Source organism: Mobula hypostoma, chromosome 14 (genome assembly GCF_963921235.1).
Source record: "Mobula hypostoma chromosome 14, sMobHyp1.1, whole genome shotgun sequence".
Taxonomy (NCBI): Eukaryota; Metazoa; Chordata; class Chondrichthyes; order Myliobatiformes; family Myliobatidae; genus Mobula; species Mobula hypostoma.
In genome coordinates this window covers 75589646-75606532 of record NC_086110.1, presented here as the reverse complement: position 1 = coordinate 75606532, position 16887 = coordinate 75589646, and the positions used below count along the sequence as shown (strand labels likewise).

Here is a 16887-nt window from a genome sequence, read left to right as displayed (position 1 = left end):
AGACCCAACGCAGACTGGGAGACCGTTTCACTGAACACCTACGCTCTGTCCGCCAGAGAAAGCAGGATCTCCCAGTGGCCACACGTTTTAATTCCACGTCCCATTCCCATTCTGATATGTCTATCCACGGCCTCCTCTACTGTAAAGATGAAGCCACACTCAGGTTGGAGGAACAACACCTTATATTCCGTCTGGGTAGCCTCCAACCTGATGGCATGAACATTGACTTCTCAAACTTCCGCTAATGCCCCACCTCCCCCTTGTACCCCATCTGTTATTTATTTATATACACACGTTCTTTCTCTCTCTCTCCTTTTTCTCCCTCTGTCCCTCTCACTATACCCCTTGCCCATCCTCTGGGTTCCCCCCCCTCCCCTTTTCTTTCTCCCTGGGCCTCCTATCCCATGATCCTCTCATATCCCTTTTGCCAATCAACTGTCCAGCTCTTGGCTCCATCCCTCGCCCTCCTGTCTTCTCCTATTATTTTGGATCTCCCCCTCCCCCTCGCACTTTCAAATCTCTTACTAGCTCTTCTTTCAGTTTGTCCTGACGAAGGGTCTTGGCCCGAAACATCGACTGTACCTCTTCCTATAGATGCTGCCTGGCCTGCTGCGTTCACCAGCAACTTCGATGTGAGAGGTACTTAATGAATACTTTGCTTTAGTATTCACTATGGAAAAGGATCTTGGTGATTGTAGTGATGACTTTCAGTAGACTGAAAAGCTTGAGCATGTAGATATTAAGAAAGAGGATGTGTTGGAGCTTTTGGAAAGCTGGATAAGACACCGGGACCAGATGAGATGTACCCCAGGCTACTGTGGGATGTGAGGGAGGAGATTGCTGAGCCTCTGGTGATGATCTTTGCATCATCAATGGGGACGGGAAAGGTTCTGGAGGATTGGAGGGTTGCGGATGTTGTTCCTTTATTCAAGAAAGGGAGTAGAGATAACCCAGGAAATTATAGATCAGAGAGTCTTACTTCAGTGGTTGGTAAGTTGATGGAGAAGATCCTGAGAGGCAGGATTTATGAACGTTTGGAGAGGTATAATATGATTAGGAGTAGTCAGCATGGCTCTGTCAAGTGCCTTACAAGCCTGATTGAATTTTTTGAGGATGTGACTAAACATATTGATGAAGGAAGAGCAGTAGATGTAGTGTATATAGATTTCAGCAAGGCATTTGATAAGGTACCCCATGCAAGGCTTATTGAGAAAGTAAAGAGGCATGGGATCCAAGGGGACATTGCTTTGTGGATCCAGAACTGGCTTGCCCATAGAAGGCAAAGAGTGATTGTAGATGGATCATATTCTGCATGGAGGTCAGTCACCAGTGGAGTGCCTCAGGGATCTGTCCTGGGACCCTTACTCTTCATGATTTTTATAAGTGACCTGGATGAGGAAGTGGAGGGATGAGTGAGTAAGTTTGCTGATGACACAAAGGTTGAAGGTGTTGTGGATAGTGTAGAGGGCTGTCAGAGGTTACAACAGGACATTGATAGGATGCAAAACTGGTCTGAGAAGTGGCAGTTGGAGTTCAACCCAGATAAGTGTGAAGTGGTTAATTTTTGGTAGGTCAAATATGATGGCAGAATATAGTAATAATGGTAAGACTCTTGGCAGTGTGGAGGATCAGAGAGATCTTGGGTTCCGAGTCCATAGGACACTCAAAGCAGCTGTGCAGGTTGACTCTGTGGTTAAGAAAGCATACGGTGTATTGGCCTTCATCAATCGTGGGATTGAACTTAGGAGCCGAGAGGTAATGTTGCAGCTATATAGGACCCTGATCAGACCACACTTGGAGTACTGTGTTCAGTTCTGGTCACCTCATTACAGGAAGGATGTGGAAACTATCGATAGGATGCAGAGTAGACTTACAAGGATGTTGCCTGGATTGGGAAGCATGCCTTATGAGAATAGGTTGAGTGAAGTTGGAGCGACGGAGGATGAGAGGTGACCTGATAGAGGTGTATACGATGATGAGAGGCATTGATCGTGTGGATAGTCAGAGGCTTTTCCCCAGGGCTGAAATGGTTGCCACAAGAGGACACAGGTTTAAGGTGCTGGGGAGTAGGTACAGAGGAAATGTCAGGGGTAAATATTTTACTTGGAGAGTGGTGAGTATGTGGAATGGGCTGCCAGTAACAGTGGTGGAGGCGGATACGATAGGGTCTTTTAAGAGACTTTTAGATAGGTACATGGAGCTTAGTAAAATAGAGGGCTACAGGTAAGCTGAATAATTTCTAAGGTAGGGACATGTTCGTCACAACTCTGTGGGCCGAAGGGCCTGTATTGTGCTGTAGGTTTTCTGTTTCTGTGTTCTAAAAACAGGGGATACATTAGATGATGTTGTGGATGAGGAAACCAAGAGGAGAGGTCAGATTGTAAAGGGAGCACGAGAGTGATTAATATCAGAATATTCCAGTGAACTAGACGCACCTTCCCAAGATCAAAACAGAAGAAGAAACTGGACTGAGAAGAAGGGTGCCCAAAGCTGTCAGAACCACTTCCTGCAGTGTCAGAGTCAACTCCTACCACTATCATGGAGGAGGCCCCAGTACCTGAGGTTGTTTTCACAGTCACAAGTCTCATCTGCCAAGCAGAATGATTCCCTTTATCAGGAAAGACGTTATCCCAGAAGAGTAAGAAATCCTCCACTGTGATTAAATCTTTAGGCCTGAATGGTCCAATTTAAAAATTTACTTTGCTGTGGATGTCTGTATAAAGCAGTTGTATTATACGGTATAGTTTGTATATTGGTGAGATGCATTCCCTATTGAGTTGCAGTTAACAGCTAAGCAGGGAGAAGTGTTGTGCATTTCATATTTTAATAATACTTGAGTATTCTTGTGCTGTGTGTATATATGTGTGTGTGTGTGTGTGTGTGTGTGTGTGTGTGTAGTCTGATTAAACATTAATTTAAATAATTCGTTACGAGTTGGATGTATCAATACATGACTTGTATATGTCAACATGCTGCCACGTGATATGTGTGTGTCTCGCTTAAAGTAAAACACAAAGTTAAACCCTCATTCCTAGTCTCCTGTGTCTTCCTTCGAGTTAGCTTAATGTTTTGAAGTTACAAAACATAACAGCCTCCGCCCCAGTGGGAGTGGGATCAACAGTCCACGAGCAGGGTGGGTGGGTTCCTTCATGATGTTACTGGCTCTTTGCCAGCACCTTATGTTCTTCCACAAGGTTATTCCCTTAATGAAAGGAGAAAGCTTGTGAATGACTTTCTTTCATGTGGGGAGGCTGATGCACGGGCAGACACCTCACCGGAATTTGAAGACAAACAGTGCAAATTTAAAAAATACTGAGAACGAGTTATAAAGAGTCTTTGAAAGTGAGACTGTAGATTGTGGAATGAGTGTACAGTTGAGGTGAGTGAAGTTATCCATGCTGGTTCATGAGCCTGATGGTTATAGGGTAATAACTGTTCCTGAACCTGGTTTGTATGGGACCCGAGGCTCCTGTATCTCCTGCCCAATGGTCATGGGGAGAAGTGAGCATGGCCTGGATGGTGGGGGCATTTAATGATAGATACTGCTTTCTTCTGCAGTGATCAATGTAAATGTACTCAATTCACTACATCCAAGAGGCTACATCTATTGAGCCTGATTTATACTTCTGCGTCAACGCGACGCCGCAAGTACTGCGTTGCCACAAACCCTACGCAAAGCTGACGCAGATCCCTATGCCAGAACCTGCGTTGCTGCGACGCGCACCTCTCCCAAAATGTAACTGCGCATTGCGGCAATGCAGACCGTAAGAACTGTGATTGGTCCGCTTGGTAGCATCGCATGTCATCCTACGCTGCAATAGCTTCCCATTGGGTGACTGAAGAGCAGGGAAGGAACTCTGGCTGCAGTGCTTTCCATAAAGTTTTACAGACCTCCGAAATTATGGAGGACACATTTCGCTTTTACGAGAAAAGAAGCTCGCTTCTTGTTTACCCCAAGAAAGACTACTATGACCATGAAGCCTTGCGCTGGCAGGTGTGTGTGGATGCGTGATGTGCGCGAATTGCAGAGCGACGCAGACACATCAACGCACAAGTATAAATGCTTTCAATGCGCGTAAGTCACCTACGTAGGTTACGGCGTCGAGTTAACGCAGAAGTATAAATCAGGCTTTAGTCTCATCCAGACACTAGCACTGCGGATATTGTAACGTTGCTTCGGCGATGGTCACAGTGTGGTGCTCAAACATATGGAGTGGGAATTTGAAGCCATAACGTCCACAGTGAATCCCAGCCGACAGCACAAGTATTTTGGATGCTGTCACAGGTAATTGGTTTTGGTTTATTGTGGTCACATGTACCATGATTCAATGGAAATATTTTGTTTTGCGGGCTACCCAGACAGATCATGCCACACAAAATTGCATCAAGCTGTTTGCAGGTGATACCACTGTTGTGCATTGCATCTCAAATAATGATGAGTTGGGGCACAGGAAGGAGATTGAGAGCCCGGTGACCTGGTGCCATGACAACAGCCTTTCCTCAATGTCAGTGAAACAAGAGAGCTGGTCATTGACCTCAGGAAGGGTGCACAAAGGGGGGAGCAGTGTGCATGCTCCTGTCTACTGCAATGGTGCTGAAGTCGACAGTGTTGAGGGCTTCAAGTTCCCAGGAGTAAACTCTGCAGTGAAATCATCTCAAATTCCACGTTGTCAACATCAGAAATCAGAAAAGGAAATGTGATTGTGTATGATCCTGAAATATACTTAACGTGCCAACGAGGTAGAGTGACAACCGTTTGTGAGCAGTTTATATTCCTTTGTGTGCTAGTAACGAAAGACGAGTGGGTGTGCACACGTGCACACCTAAAAGGGAACACTGCTGGCAGGGTGTACCACACATCCACCACTCTCTGTGCGAAGAACTTTGACATCCTCCCCATACTTTCCTCTAATCACCTTATCATAATGTGCTCTTGTATTAACCATTTCCACCCTGGGAAAACGTCTCTGGCTATCCAGTCCATCTATGCCTCTGATCATCTTGTACAGCTCTGTCAAGTCACCTCTCATTCTCCTTCACTCCAAAGAGAAAAGCCTAGCTTGCTCAACCTATCCTCAGAAGACATGCCCTGTAATCTACGCAGCATCCTGGTTAATCTCCTCGGTGCCCTCACTAAATCTTCCACATCCTTCCTATCAGGCAGTGACCGGAACGGAACACAATACTCCAAGAGTGGCCTGACCAGAGTTTTATAGATCCACATGACCTCATGACTCTTGGTAACGTTGGAGCTCTATATAACCCTCGGGAGGAAGGAATCATAGCAGCAGGACCCGGACTGTGTGTGAGAACACACAACGGCCATCGGTCCATTTTCATCCACCCCACATTCTCCTGACACACCTACCCAGACCTGGACAACCCATCTCAGAGATAATGCTCTGGAGACTGAGAATGTGTGAGACTGGTGATGTTACAGTAGATACACAAATGAAAACATTCACAAAGCAAAGAGGTTGAGCGAGTCCCTTTCACCTACAGTGCTCTGGGTGAGGTTAAACATTTCTTCTTCAGACTTGTTCCTGAGGCAAACCACAACCTCCAGCGAGGTGCTCAGGCCACAGCCCACCTTGCTTGCGATCTCCTGCAGAGAGATTGACAGTTAGTCAGTTTGATAAAGGACAGGAACTTGTCTGTTAACAGGTTTGAAAGCGTACAGGGAAAATTTGTAAGGATATTGTCAGGAGTTGAGGACCCGAGTTACTAGGAAAGTCTGAACAGGTTAGCACTTTATTCCCGAGAGCAGAGAATGAGGAGAGCTTTGATAGAGGTACACTAAATTATGAGTGCTTTAGATAGCATAACTGCAAGCAGGCTTTCTCCCCACGGAGGTTCGGTGAGGCTAGAAATAGAGGTCATGGGTTCAGGTTGAAAGGTGAAATGCTTCGGGGGAACTTCTCCAATCAGACGACGGTGAGAATATGGATTGAGCTGCCAGTGGAAGTGGTGGATATGGAGTCAATCTGAACATTTAAAAGAAATTTGGACAGGTACACGGATGGGAGGGTACGGAGGGCTATGGTCCGGGTGCAGGCTGATGGGACTGGGCAGAGTAATAGATTGGCACAGTCTAGTGAGGGGAAGAATAGGATGATTTGGCAGATGAAAGCGCGGCTGAGGTATTGGTTCAGGGGGCAGGGTTGCAGATTTCTGGAACATTGGGATGTCTTGAGGAAGGTGAGACCTGCCACAGGAAGACAGGATACACCTGAACCCAATGCCCTTGCATGCAGGTTTGCTAGAGCTGTTGGGGAGGGTTTAAACTAACCTCGCAGTGACATAGGAACCAGAATGATAGGCCTGAGGATGGGGGCTACATCTAGATGCGATCTGGAGTGAGACTGTCAGGAAGCATAGGCAGATGATAGGGCAAAATTTCAGTCAGCGGGATGTTAACGTTTAACAGGGGGCAAAATCACAAAGGGTGATGAATACAGGACTGGACGTTTTATATTTGAATGGAGGTACAATATAGAATGAGGTAGATGATCCTGTTGCACAGTTAGCAGGTTATCTCCTGCTGTTGTAGTAGGGATGAGGTTGCGGGCAATTCTGAGTCACAGCTGAAAGAAGACTATAGTTGGGAGCTTAACATCCAAGGTTTACATCATATCGAAAGGACAGGCAGGTAGGCAGGTTGGGTGGCACTATTGGTAAAGAAATAAAATCAAGTCCTTGAAAGGGGTGATATAGGATCAGAAGATGTAGAATCCTTGTGGCTTCAGTGAAGAAACTGCAAGAGTAAAAAGACCATGACGGGAGTTATATACAGGCCTCTGAATGGTAGCCAGGATGTGGGCTACAAATTAGAATGGGAGATAGAAAAGGCAAGTAAAAGGGGCAATGTTGTGATAATTATAGGGGATTGGGAATGCAGGTAGATTGGGAAATCCAGTTGGTGCTGGATTCCAATAGAGGGAATTTGTAGAATGTCTGCGAGATGGCTTTTCAGAGTGACTTGTGGTTGAGCCCACGAGGGGAATGGCAATTCTGGATTGGGTTTTATGTACATGGGGTGATTGATAAGTTCGTGGCCTAAGGTAGAAGGAGTCAATTTTTGAAAACCTAGCACATTTATTTTTCCTACATTTACACACTTAGTCCAGCAGTCGTGGAGCATCTGGGTCCCAGCTTTGTAGAAGTCGGCGTCTTGGACGAGAGCTGTATAGCTCATCTCCTTCTACCTTAGGCCATGAACTTATCAATCACCCCTGCTGTGGACCACCTGGAGGTCCAAGATACTCTCGTTACATGCACGTGCAGTTCAACTCTTTGAGTGAAAATGCAGAAAGTTTGAAGTTGATAACTCATCTCCTTCTACTTTAGGCCAGGAACTTATTAATCACCACTCATAAAGACCCAGAACTGATTTGGGAGCTTAAGGTAAAGAAACCCCTTGGAGACAGAGAGCAAAATATGATAGAATTTATCCTTCAGTTTGAGAAGCAGATAAATTCAATGTATCAGTGAGGGCATATAATAGAGCAGGGATCCCTAACTTTTTTTGCACCGCAGACCAGTTTAATATTGACAATATTCTTGCGGACCGGCTGATGGGGGGGGGGGGCGGTGTTCAAGTAGGGTTAAACTCACCTCAACATGTTTTTTGCAGTTGGGTTGCCAACTTTCTCACTCCCAAATAAGGGACAAAAGAAGCAGTCAAATCCCGGGACACTTTACCCCAGGAAAGACTACCACGACCATGAAACCTTGCATGGGCACCTGCGTGCGCATGCGTGACTGTGCATGTGATGTGCGCATGTGTGTACGTGCCGATTTTTTCCCCCTCAAATTGGTTTTGCCTTCATCTTCCTGACTACACTGTACATACATTAATTTTGCTTTATATAGGTTGTGCATTTATCATATCATTCCTCCTTTTACTATATGTTAGTGTTATTTTAGGTTTTATGTGTTATTTGGTATGATTTGGTAGGTTATTTTTTGGGTCTGGGAACACTCAAAAATTTTTCCCATATAAATTAATGGTAATTGCTTCTTCGCTTTACGCCATTTTGACACAAAAGGTTTCATAGGAACGCTCTACCTTAGCGGGGGAAATACGGGACAAGGGCAGTCCCATATGGGACAAACTAATTTAGCCCAATATACGGGATGTCCCGGCAAATACGGGACAGTTGGCAACCCTATCATCAAGTTCAACAGTGCATGACAGGGAATGAGGAAAGGTGCAGCTAACTCATATCGTTTCCTCGTGGCCTGGTAGCACCTGCTTTGCGGCCTGGTGGTTGGGGACCACTGCAGAGCAAAAATTTGTGGGAAGTTGGGGGATGAGGAAGCTTTTAAAAACCAATAGAAGGCAACTTAAAAAGCCAGTGGAGGAAAAAGATGAAATATGAAGGTAAGCTAGCCAATAATATAAAAAAGGATACCAATTTTTTTTCCAGATACTTAAAAAGGGAGATGAGAGTGGATATAAGACTGATGCAAAATGACGCTGGAGAGATGGTAATGGGGGAGAAAGAAATGGTGGACGCACTTAATAAGTATTTTGTGACAGTCTCTGTGGAAGACACTCGCAAAACACCAGAAATGCGAGAGTGTTCACCGTCTACATCGGGTTTGTTTGATCTCTGGTTTCTGAGCCTTCAGATCCTTCTGGATTTCAGTTTGCTTTAGAGCACAAACAAACATCAGATCCTCTACAAGATAAATAAAGAGCTGAGAAATGATGCTGTGGGTAGAATCAATGTGGACAAAAAGAATAAAGAAGGCAAAATGGGGCCTCTGAAAGATCTATCACTTTTATAATCAGACAAGGAAAATTCTTTAGATGGGTAGAGGAGACCGCATCGGGAACACCGGATGTGTGTCTATTTGACTGTATGTACCTGTGAGAAATAAATCTGAACGTGAGCTCTGAAAGAAGTTACTTACCCAAACTGTCATGTTTGGTTTTCTGTTAAAAACTATTTCGTACAGAGCAGAGCCACTCTCGGATATCGCCTTGTGGAACAGACCTTTCGCCAAGGGGGAAGCAAGCTGTGTAAGCAACAGATGTGATCATTTCAGGTGGTTCTTTGTCAGCCAGAGCAGTGGGCGGGGGCAGTAGTAGTGGGGATAAGTTCTCACTCCCTATTAAATGCTCCCAATGGCATATGCCTCATATAGCCTCTGACAATTAAGTCCAGCTCCTGGCCTTCATGTGTGGCTGAACTACCAAGTCCGGCTGAACTGTTTCTACAGACAGGAGAAGTAGCAAAGGCAGGTTACCAGCGCCTTAACGCGAGTCGCTTCAGGGAGATGGGGATTGTCAGCCGTGATTGGCAGCTCATCAAGGAGAAGGACAACTGAACTCAAACTGCACAGCCTTGCGGCTATACCAACTCATGGGGAAGGCTTCAGGAGCAAACCCCCAAAAAATCTGGAGCTGGGGACCCGAAGGCAGTCATACATCGCATTCAACACTGACTAGCAACTCCTGCGACACTGCTGGTGCTAAACAGAGTTTTTCTCTGCCATTCTTTTGGATTCATTGCCTACATGGAAAGGGGGGAGCCCTCTTGCTCTCCATATTGTACTGCCCTGGCTGGTGTACTGGCCTGCGTAGGCTGCTAGGATGCGACAACCATTGTCGAACCCAACCAGAGGGCCTCGATCAGCTCAGGCTACACTGAAGGTGTCCTCTCCCAGCCTGGGGGGACAATCACAGCAGATTCACAACACTGCAATGGTGATGGGATTCAGGTCGGCTGCTGTCGGTGGAATTTCCAACCATATGGAGTTAGAATCAGGTGTCTTAATCACTGTCTTATATGGCATGACATTTTAAACACAAGAGGTTCTGCAGATGCTGGAAATCTAAAGCAACACACACCAAATGCTGGAGGAACTCAGCAGGTCAGGCAGCATTCAAATCAACATTCAGACTAATTTTTTTTACAGCTGTGTCGATCACAATTGCTCTACACAGCCTGAAAACTACATGGCAGGTGAATAAAACATTATGTAAAAGAAAATTCCAGCTACACGGCAATAAGAGCTATGTGCGTGGGAGCATTTCAGTTACTGTGCAGCTGCGCACCCGAGAAGGAATTATGAGGCAGGGAGAGGAATAAACAGTTGATGTTTCAGGTCGAGATCCTCCATCAAGACGGGGAGGAAGGGAGATGGTACAAAAGGTGGAGGGAAAGGGGTCACTGGTGGATCCTGTTGTGGAGGGAGATAGACAGCTGAAAACATGGAACAGTACAGCCCTGTAACACACACGAAGATGCTGGAGGAACTCAGCACGTTAGGCAGCATCTATGGACCGAACACTTTGGGCCAAATTGGAATCCAAATTTGACCTTCGTCAGGACTCACATGAAGTTTATTGCTTTGTGGTGGCAGTACAATGAGACATAAAGCGAGCTCCCTTAGCCGGGGCCAGTCAGTATTCACAAGGGAAAATAAGGAAACAACAGTCAGGGGAAATGTCGACTACCTGAAAGAAATGGAAGGCAAAAAGCTTACGAGCAACGATACAGCTGTTCCTCCAGAAGACTCCCCGAATACTGTGACCGAGTTGGGATCTCCTCCGAAGCTCTTGATATTTTCTTGGACCCACTTCAGTGCTTCAATCTGATCCAACATTCCCAGGTTTGCCGGCATATGCTCGTCCCCTGAGCTGAAGGAACAAAGGCAGATGTTCACCAACACTGTCTGTGTAACGCAGTGGAAGGAGTAGAGAAACATCGGAATTTTGGTTAGGTTAGCAAGGGTTAAACAATTACCTGTGACCACCTGGGAGAGGGAATCCAATCGGAATCAGGTTTAATATCACTGGCGTTCGTCATGAAGTTTGTTGTTTGGTGGCAGCAGTACGTTGCGATACACGGGGTGTGTGGGGTGTCCAGAGAGGGGTAGCATCTCTGGTGAAGGGGCTTGTTGTGTCCATTCTGGGGCAGCTCACTCACCTTTGGACCCCACCAGACTCTCAGCTCTCACCTGTGGCTCCAAGCAGCTGTCTGCATGCAACATCTGCCACAGCTCAGTACACCACTCCGATAGGTAGGTTAAACCAGATGAGGGTAGCCGGCGGGCTTTGTACCCCAGTGAGACAGGGACATGCTTGTCCTAACATGTGAGGACAGCTCCAGTGAACTGGCCGGATGAGATCTCCAGTGAGATCCAATGGCCAGGAAGGTGGCTCTGCAACACTCTGTGGACAGCAAAGAGCTTGACAAGGCATAGAGGAAGTCATGGTCATCCACGTCAACCAAGGAAAACCCCAGTTGGTTACCACTTCTCATACCACCAGACCCAGACTTCCGAGGTTGAGAGAGTGGACCTGGCCCAGTGCGCTGGCTTTTCCATTTAAAAACTCTCTCACACAGGTCCCTTTGTGTAGCTCACTTTGCAATACATCATCTGAAAAGCTATAAATTACAATAAGAAGCATATATAAACAGAAAATTAAATTTAATAAGTAGTGCCAAAAGAGAGGAAAAAAGTAGTGAGATAGTGTACGTGGGAATACCGTCCATTCAGAAATCTGGTGGCTGAGGGGAAGAAGTTGTTACTGAAATATTGAGATTGTGGAGGAATTAGGAATGATCTTTCAAGAATCACTGGATTCTGAAATGGTTCTGGAAGATCAGAAAATTGCAAATGTCACTCCACTCTTCAAGAAGGGAGAAAGGCAGAGAAAAGAAATTATAGGCTAGTTAGTGTGATCTCAGTGCTTGGGAAGACGTTGGGTGATGGAATTGTGGCCAAGTCTGCAGACGATATGAATATAAGTGGAGGGCAGGTAGTTTCGAGGAAGTAGACAGGCTACAGAAGGACCAAAGAAGATTACAAGAATCAGCAAAAAAGTGGCAGATGGAATACAGACAGTCTCAGGAAGTGTACGGTCATGCACTTGGGTAGAAGAAATAAAATGGTAGACTCATTTCTAAATGGAGAGAAATTCCAAAAATCTGAGACGCATTGGGAGTCCTTGTGCAGACATTGGCTTTTGAAGGTGTCCTAGATGCTGGGGAGACTATTGGCAGAGTTTACAACTTTCTTCAGTAAAGAATTCTGGGGGTGGGGGGAGGACTGGTAAAATGTGTGGAAAAGGTGCAGGTTATTGGAAGTGGTTTATTATTGTCAAATATTGATACAATAGAAAAACCTGCCTTAAATACTGTTCATGCAGATCAGATCATTACACAGGGAGATAGAACAGCGTAAAACATTACAACAGAATAAAATGCAATAGTTACAGAGAAAGTGCAGAACAGGTGTACACCATGTTCAACAGAGGGAGCTTCACTCTGGGTCTGACTCCAGGAGTGTGTGATTGGACAGTGTCGAGGGAGTTTCGCTCGGTGACTGATCCCAGGAGTACGTAATGGGAGGACGTGGAGGGAGTTTCACTCTGGGTCTGATCCCGGGCGTGTGTAAAGGGAAGATGTGGAGGGTGCTTCACTCTGTGTCTGACCCCGGGAGTGTGTGATTGGACAGTGTAGAGGGAGTTTCACTCTGTGTCTGACCCCAGGAGTGTGTGATGGGAGGATGTGGAGGGTGTTTCACTCTGTGTCTGACCCCGGGAATGTGTGATTGGACAGTGTACAGGGTGTTTCACTCTGGGTCTGACCCTGGGAGTGTGTAATGGGAGGATGTGGAGGGAGCTTCACTCTGGGTCTGATCCCGGGAGTGTGTGACCGGAGTTTCACTCTGGGTCTGACCGCGGGAGTGTGTGATGGGAGGATGTGGAGGGAGTCTCACTCTGGGTCTGACCGCGGGAGTGTGTGATGGGAGGATATGGAGGGAGTCCCACTCTGGGTCTGACCCCGGGAGTGTGTGATGGGAGTTTCACTCTGGGTCTGATCCCGGGATTGTGTGATGGAAGTTTCACTCTGGGTCTGAACCCAGGAGTGTGTGATGGGAGGATGTGGAGGGAACTTCACTCTGGGTCTGACCCCGGGAGTGTGTGATGGGAGTTTCACTCTGGGTCTGACCGCGGGAGTGTGTGATGGGAGGATGTGGAGGGAGTCTCACTCTGGGTCTGACCCTGGGAGTGTGTGATGGGCGGATGTGGAGGGAGTCTCACTCTGGGTCTGACCCTGGGAGTGTGTGATGGGCGGATGTGGAGGGAGTCTCACTCTGGGTCTGACCCTGGGAGTGTGTGATGGGCGGATGTGGAGGGAGTCTCACTCTGGGTCTGACCCCGGGAGTGTGTGATGGGAGGATGTGGAGGGAGTCTCACTCTGGGTCTGACCCCGGGAGTGTGTGATGGGAGGATGTGGAGGGAGTTTCACTCTGTGTCTGACCCCAGGAGTGTGTGATGGGAGGATGTGGAGGGAGTTTCACTCTGGGTCTGATCCCGGGAGTGTGTGATGGGAGGATGTGGAGGGAGATGAATCCTGTTCTGTTACTTGGGGATTAAGCAGTGCAAGGGAGAGATGATGAAGAGAGGATTGCAGAAGAGGAGAGGCCATTCACCTGAGGAATCCAAGAACTCCCAGCCGATACTGGATCACCACGACCACCACATCCTCGTACGCTGCAAGTGGAGATCCATCGAAAGGTAAAGCACTCCCCACCGCCAAGGCCCCACCATGAATCCAGACCATAACCTAGAACAAAGAAGCCTGTGGTTAGAACCTGTCCTGGGCCTCCGCTAACTGGCTGCAGGAGGAGCTGAGAGCCAGCAGAGAGACAAGGCTCATTGGTTCAAATGGCTTTGTTTCTGCACAGTGATCCTTCACAGGTATCCTTGGTTTAGGGTGATAGAGGAAAGATCTAGAAGTGGTTCCAAGGTCCCACACTGCCAGGTTTGGGAAAAATTATAACCTACAGCAATCGTGAACCAGTTTGGATTATTTCATTCAACTTATCTTGGAACTGATTCTACAAACTCCACAACACACATCAAAGTTGCTGGTGAACACAGGCCAGGCAGCATTTCTAGGAAGAGGTACAGTCGACGTTTCGGGCCAAGACCCTTTGTCAGGACTAACTGAAAGAAGAGCTAGTAAGAGATTTGAAAGTTGAAGGGGGAGGGGGAGATCCAACATGATAGGAGAAGACAGGAGGGGGAGGAATGGAGCCAAGAGCTGGATAGTTGATTGGCAAAAGGGATATGAGAGGATTGTGGGACAGGAGGCCCAGGGAGAAAGAAAAGTGGGAGGGGAACCCAGAGGATGGGCAAGGGGTAGTGAGAGGGACAGTGGGAGAAAAAGGAGAGAGAGAGAAAGAATGTGTGTATATAAATAAATAACGGATGGGGTACAAGGGGGATGTGGGGCATTAGCGGAAGTTTGAGAAGTCAATGTTCATGCCATCAGGTTGGAGGCTACCCAGACGGAATATAAGGTGTTGTTCCTCCAACCTGAGTGTGGCTTCATCTTTGTAGTAGAGGAGGCCGTGGATAGACATATCAGAATGGGAATGGGACGTGGAATTAAAACGTGTGGCCACCGGGAGATCCTGCCTTCTCTGGTGGACAGAGCGTAGGTGTTCAGCGAAACAATCTCCCAGTCTGCGTCGGGTCTCGCCAATATATAGAAGGCCACATCAGGAGCACCGGACGCAGTGTATCACCCTAGCCGACTCACGGGTGAAGTGTCGCCTCACCTGGACGGACTGTCTGGGGCCCTGAATGGTGGTAAGGGAGGAAGTGTAAGGGCATGTGTAGCACTTGTTCTGCTTATAAGGATAAGCGCCAGGAGGGAGATCGGTGGGGAGGGATGGCGGGGGGGGGGGAATGGACAAGGGAGTTGCGTAGGGAGCGATCCCTGCAGAAAGTGTGGGGGGGGGAGGGGAAAGATGTGCTTAGTGGTGGGATCCCATTGGAGATAGCGGAAGTTACGGAGAATTATATGTTGGACCCAGAGGCTGGTGGGGTGGTAGGTGAGGACAAGGGGAAACCTATTCCTAGTGGGGTGGCGGGAGGATGGAGTGAGAGCTGATGTGCGTGAAATGGGGGAGATGCATTTGAGAGCAAAGTTGATGGTGGAGGAAGGGAAGCCCCTTTCTTTAAAAAAGGAGGACATCTCCCTCGTCCTGGAATGAAAAGCCTCATCCTGACAGCAGATGCGGTGGAGACGGAGGAATTGCGAGAAGGGGATGGCATTTTTGCAAGAGACAGGGTGAGAAGAGGAATAGTCCAGATACCTGTGAGAGTCAGTAGGCTCATAGTAGACATCAGTGGATAAGCTGTCTCCAGAGACAGAGACAGAAAGATCTAGAAAGGGGAGGGAGGTGTCGGAAATGGACCAGGTAAACTTGAGGGCAGGGTGAAAGTTGGAGACTAAGTTAATGAAGTCAACGAGCTCAGCATGCGTGCAGGAAGCAGTGCCAATGCAGTCGTCGATGTAGCGAAGGAAAAGTGGGGGACAGATACCAGAATAGGTTTGGAACATAGATTGTTCCACAAAGTCAACAAAAAGGCAGGCATAGCTAGGACCCATACGGGTGCCCGTAGCTACACCTTTAGTTTGGAGGAAGTGGGAGGAGCCAAAGGAGAAATTATTAAGAGTAAACTAATAATTTCCTCCACCATCAACTCTGCAAACAACTGGACAGCTCTTGGCTCCATTCCTCCCCCTCCTGTCTTCTCCTATCATTTTGGATCTCCCACTCGCCCTCCCACTTTCAAATCTCTTACTAGCTCTTCTTTCAGTTAGTTCTGACGAAGGGTCTTGGCCCGAAATGTCGACTGTATCTCTTCCTAGAGATGCTGCCTGGCCTGCTGCGTTCACCAGCAAATTTGATGTGTGTTGCTTGAATTTCTAGCATCTGCAGAATTCCTCGTGTTTGCGCTACAAACTCTACAACCCATTTTCAGTATCATTTATATTATTTTCACAGTTTGTATTCTTTTGAACATTGGTTGTTTGTCAGCCTTTATGTATAGTTGTTCATAAACTACTGTATTTCTTTTTTTCAGTAAAAGCCTGCAAGAAAATGAATCTCGAGGTCTGGTCACTGACAGGTTCTTTGAGAATGAATTGACGTTGAAATTCAAGGGGCAAGTTTTTCCACACACAGAATGTACACCCAGTGGCCACTTTATTAGTTACCTCCTGTACCTGAGAAAGTGGCCACTGACAGTATGTCTGTGGTCTTCTGCTGCTGTAGCCCATCCACATTGGCCTCCACTGCAGTCTGTGGCAGAGAATTCCACAGATTCTCCACCCTCTGCCTAAAAAAATCCTCCTTACCTCTGTTCTGAAAGGTCACCCCTCAATTTTGAGGCTGTGCCCTCCAGTTCTGGATACACCCACCACAGGAAACATCCTCTCCATATCCACCATATCCAGTTCTTCCAAAACTCGGAAGGGTTCAATGAGATTTCCCCGCATTATTCGAAATTCCAGTGAGTACAGGCCCAAATCTGCCAAACACTCCACATATGTAAACCGCTTAATTCCCAGAATTATCCTTGTGAACCTCCTCTGGACTCGCTCCAATCACAACACATCCTTTCTCAGATATGGGGCCCAAAACTGTTGACAATGCACCAAGTACAGCCTGGCTAGAGTCTTATCAAGGCTCAGCATTATCTCCTTGCTTCTATATTCTATTCCCCTTGAAATAAATGCCAACATTGCATTTGCCTTCTTTACCACAGACCCAACCTGTAAATTAACCTTCTGGGAGTCTTGCATGAGGACTCCAAAGTCCCTCTGCACCTCTGATGTTTGAACCTTCTCCCCATTTAGAAAATAGTCTGTATGATTGTTCCTTTTACTAAAATATATTATCATACATTTCCCAATACTGTGTTCCATCTGCCACTTTTTTGCTTATTCTTCCAATTTGTCTAAGTCCTGCTGTGATCGCATTTCTTCCTCAGCACTACAAAGGAGACAGCTTTATAGAGCGGGTGTCAGAGGAGCGGGTGACGGAGTAGAGGGAGACAGAGTAGGA

General features: G+C 47.0%; 1 protein-coding gene across 2 annotated transcripts in view; it reads right to left on the bottom strand.

Annotated features, from left to right (window-relative positions):
- Positions 1-16887, bottom strand: part of LOC134356354 (fatty acyl-CoA hydrolase precursor, medium chain-like) — a 98870-nt gene that overhangs the window by 58982 nt on the left and 23001 nt on the right. For both annotated transcript variants that reach the window (XM_063067254.1, XM_063067252.1), the window contains exons 4-7: positions 13456-13589; positions 10498-10651; positions 8920-9024; positions 5501-5605 (exon numbers count right to left, since the gene is read on the bottom strand). In XM_063067254.1, the coding sequence (XP_062923324.1) occupies positions 5501-5605; positions 8920-9024; positions 10498-10651; positions 13456-13589 (498 nt within the window). The remainder of the gene's footprint in view (positions 1-5500; positions 5606-8919; positions 9025-10497; positions 10652-13455; positions 13590-16887) is intronic.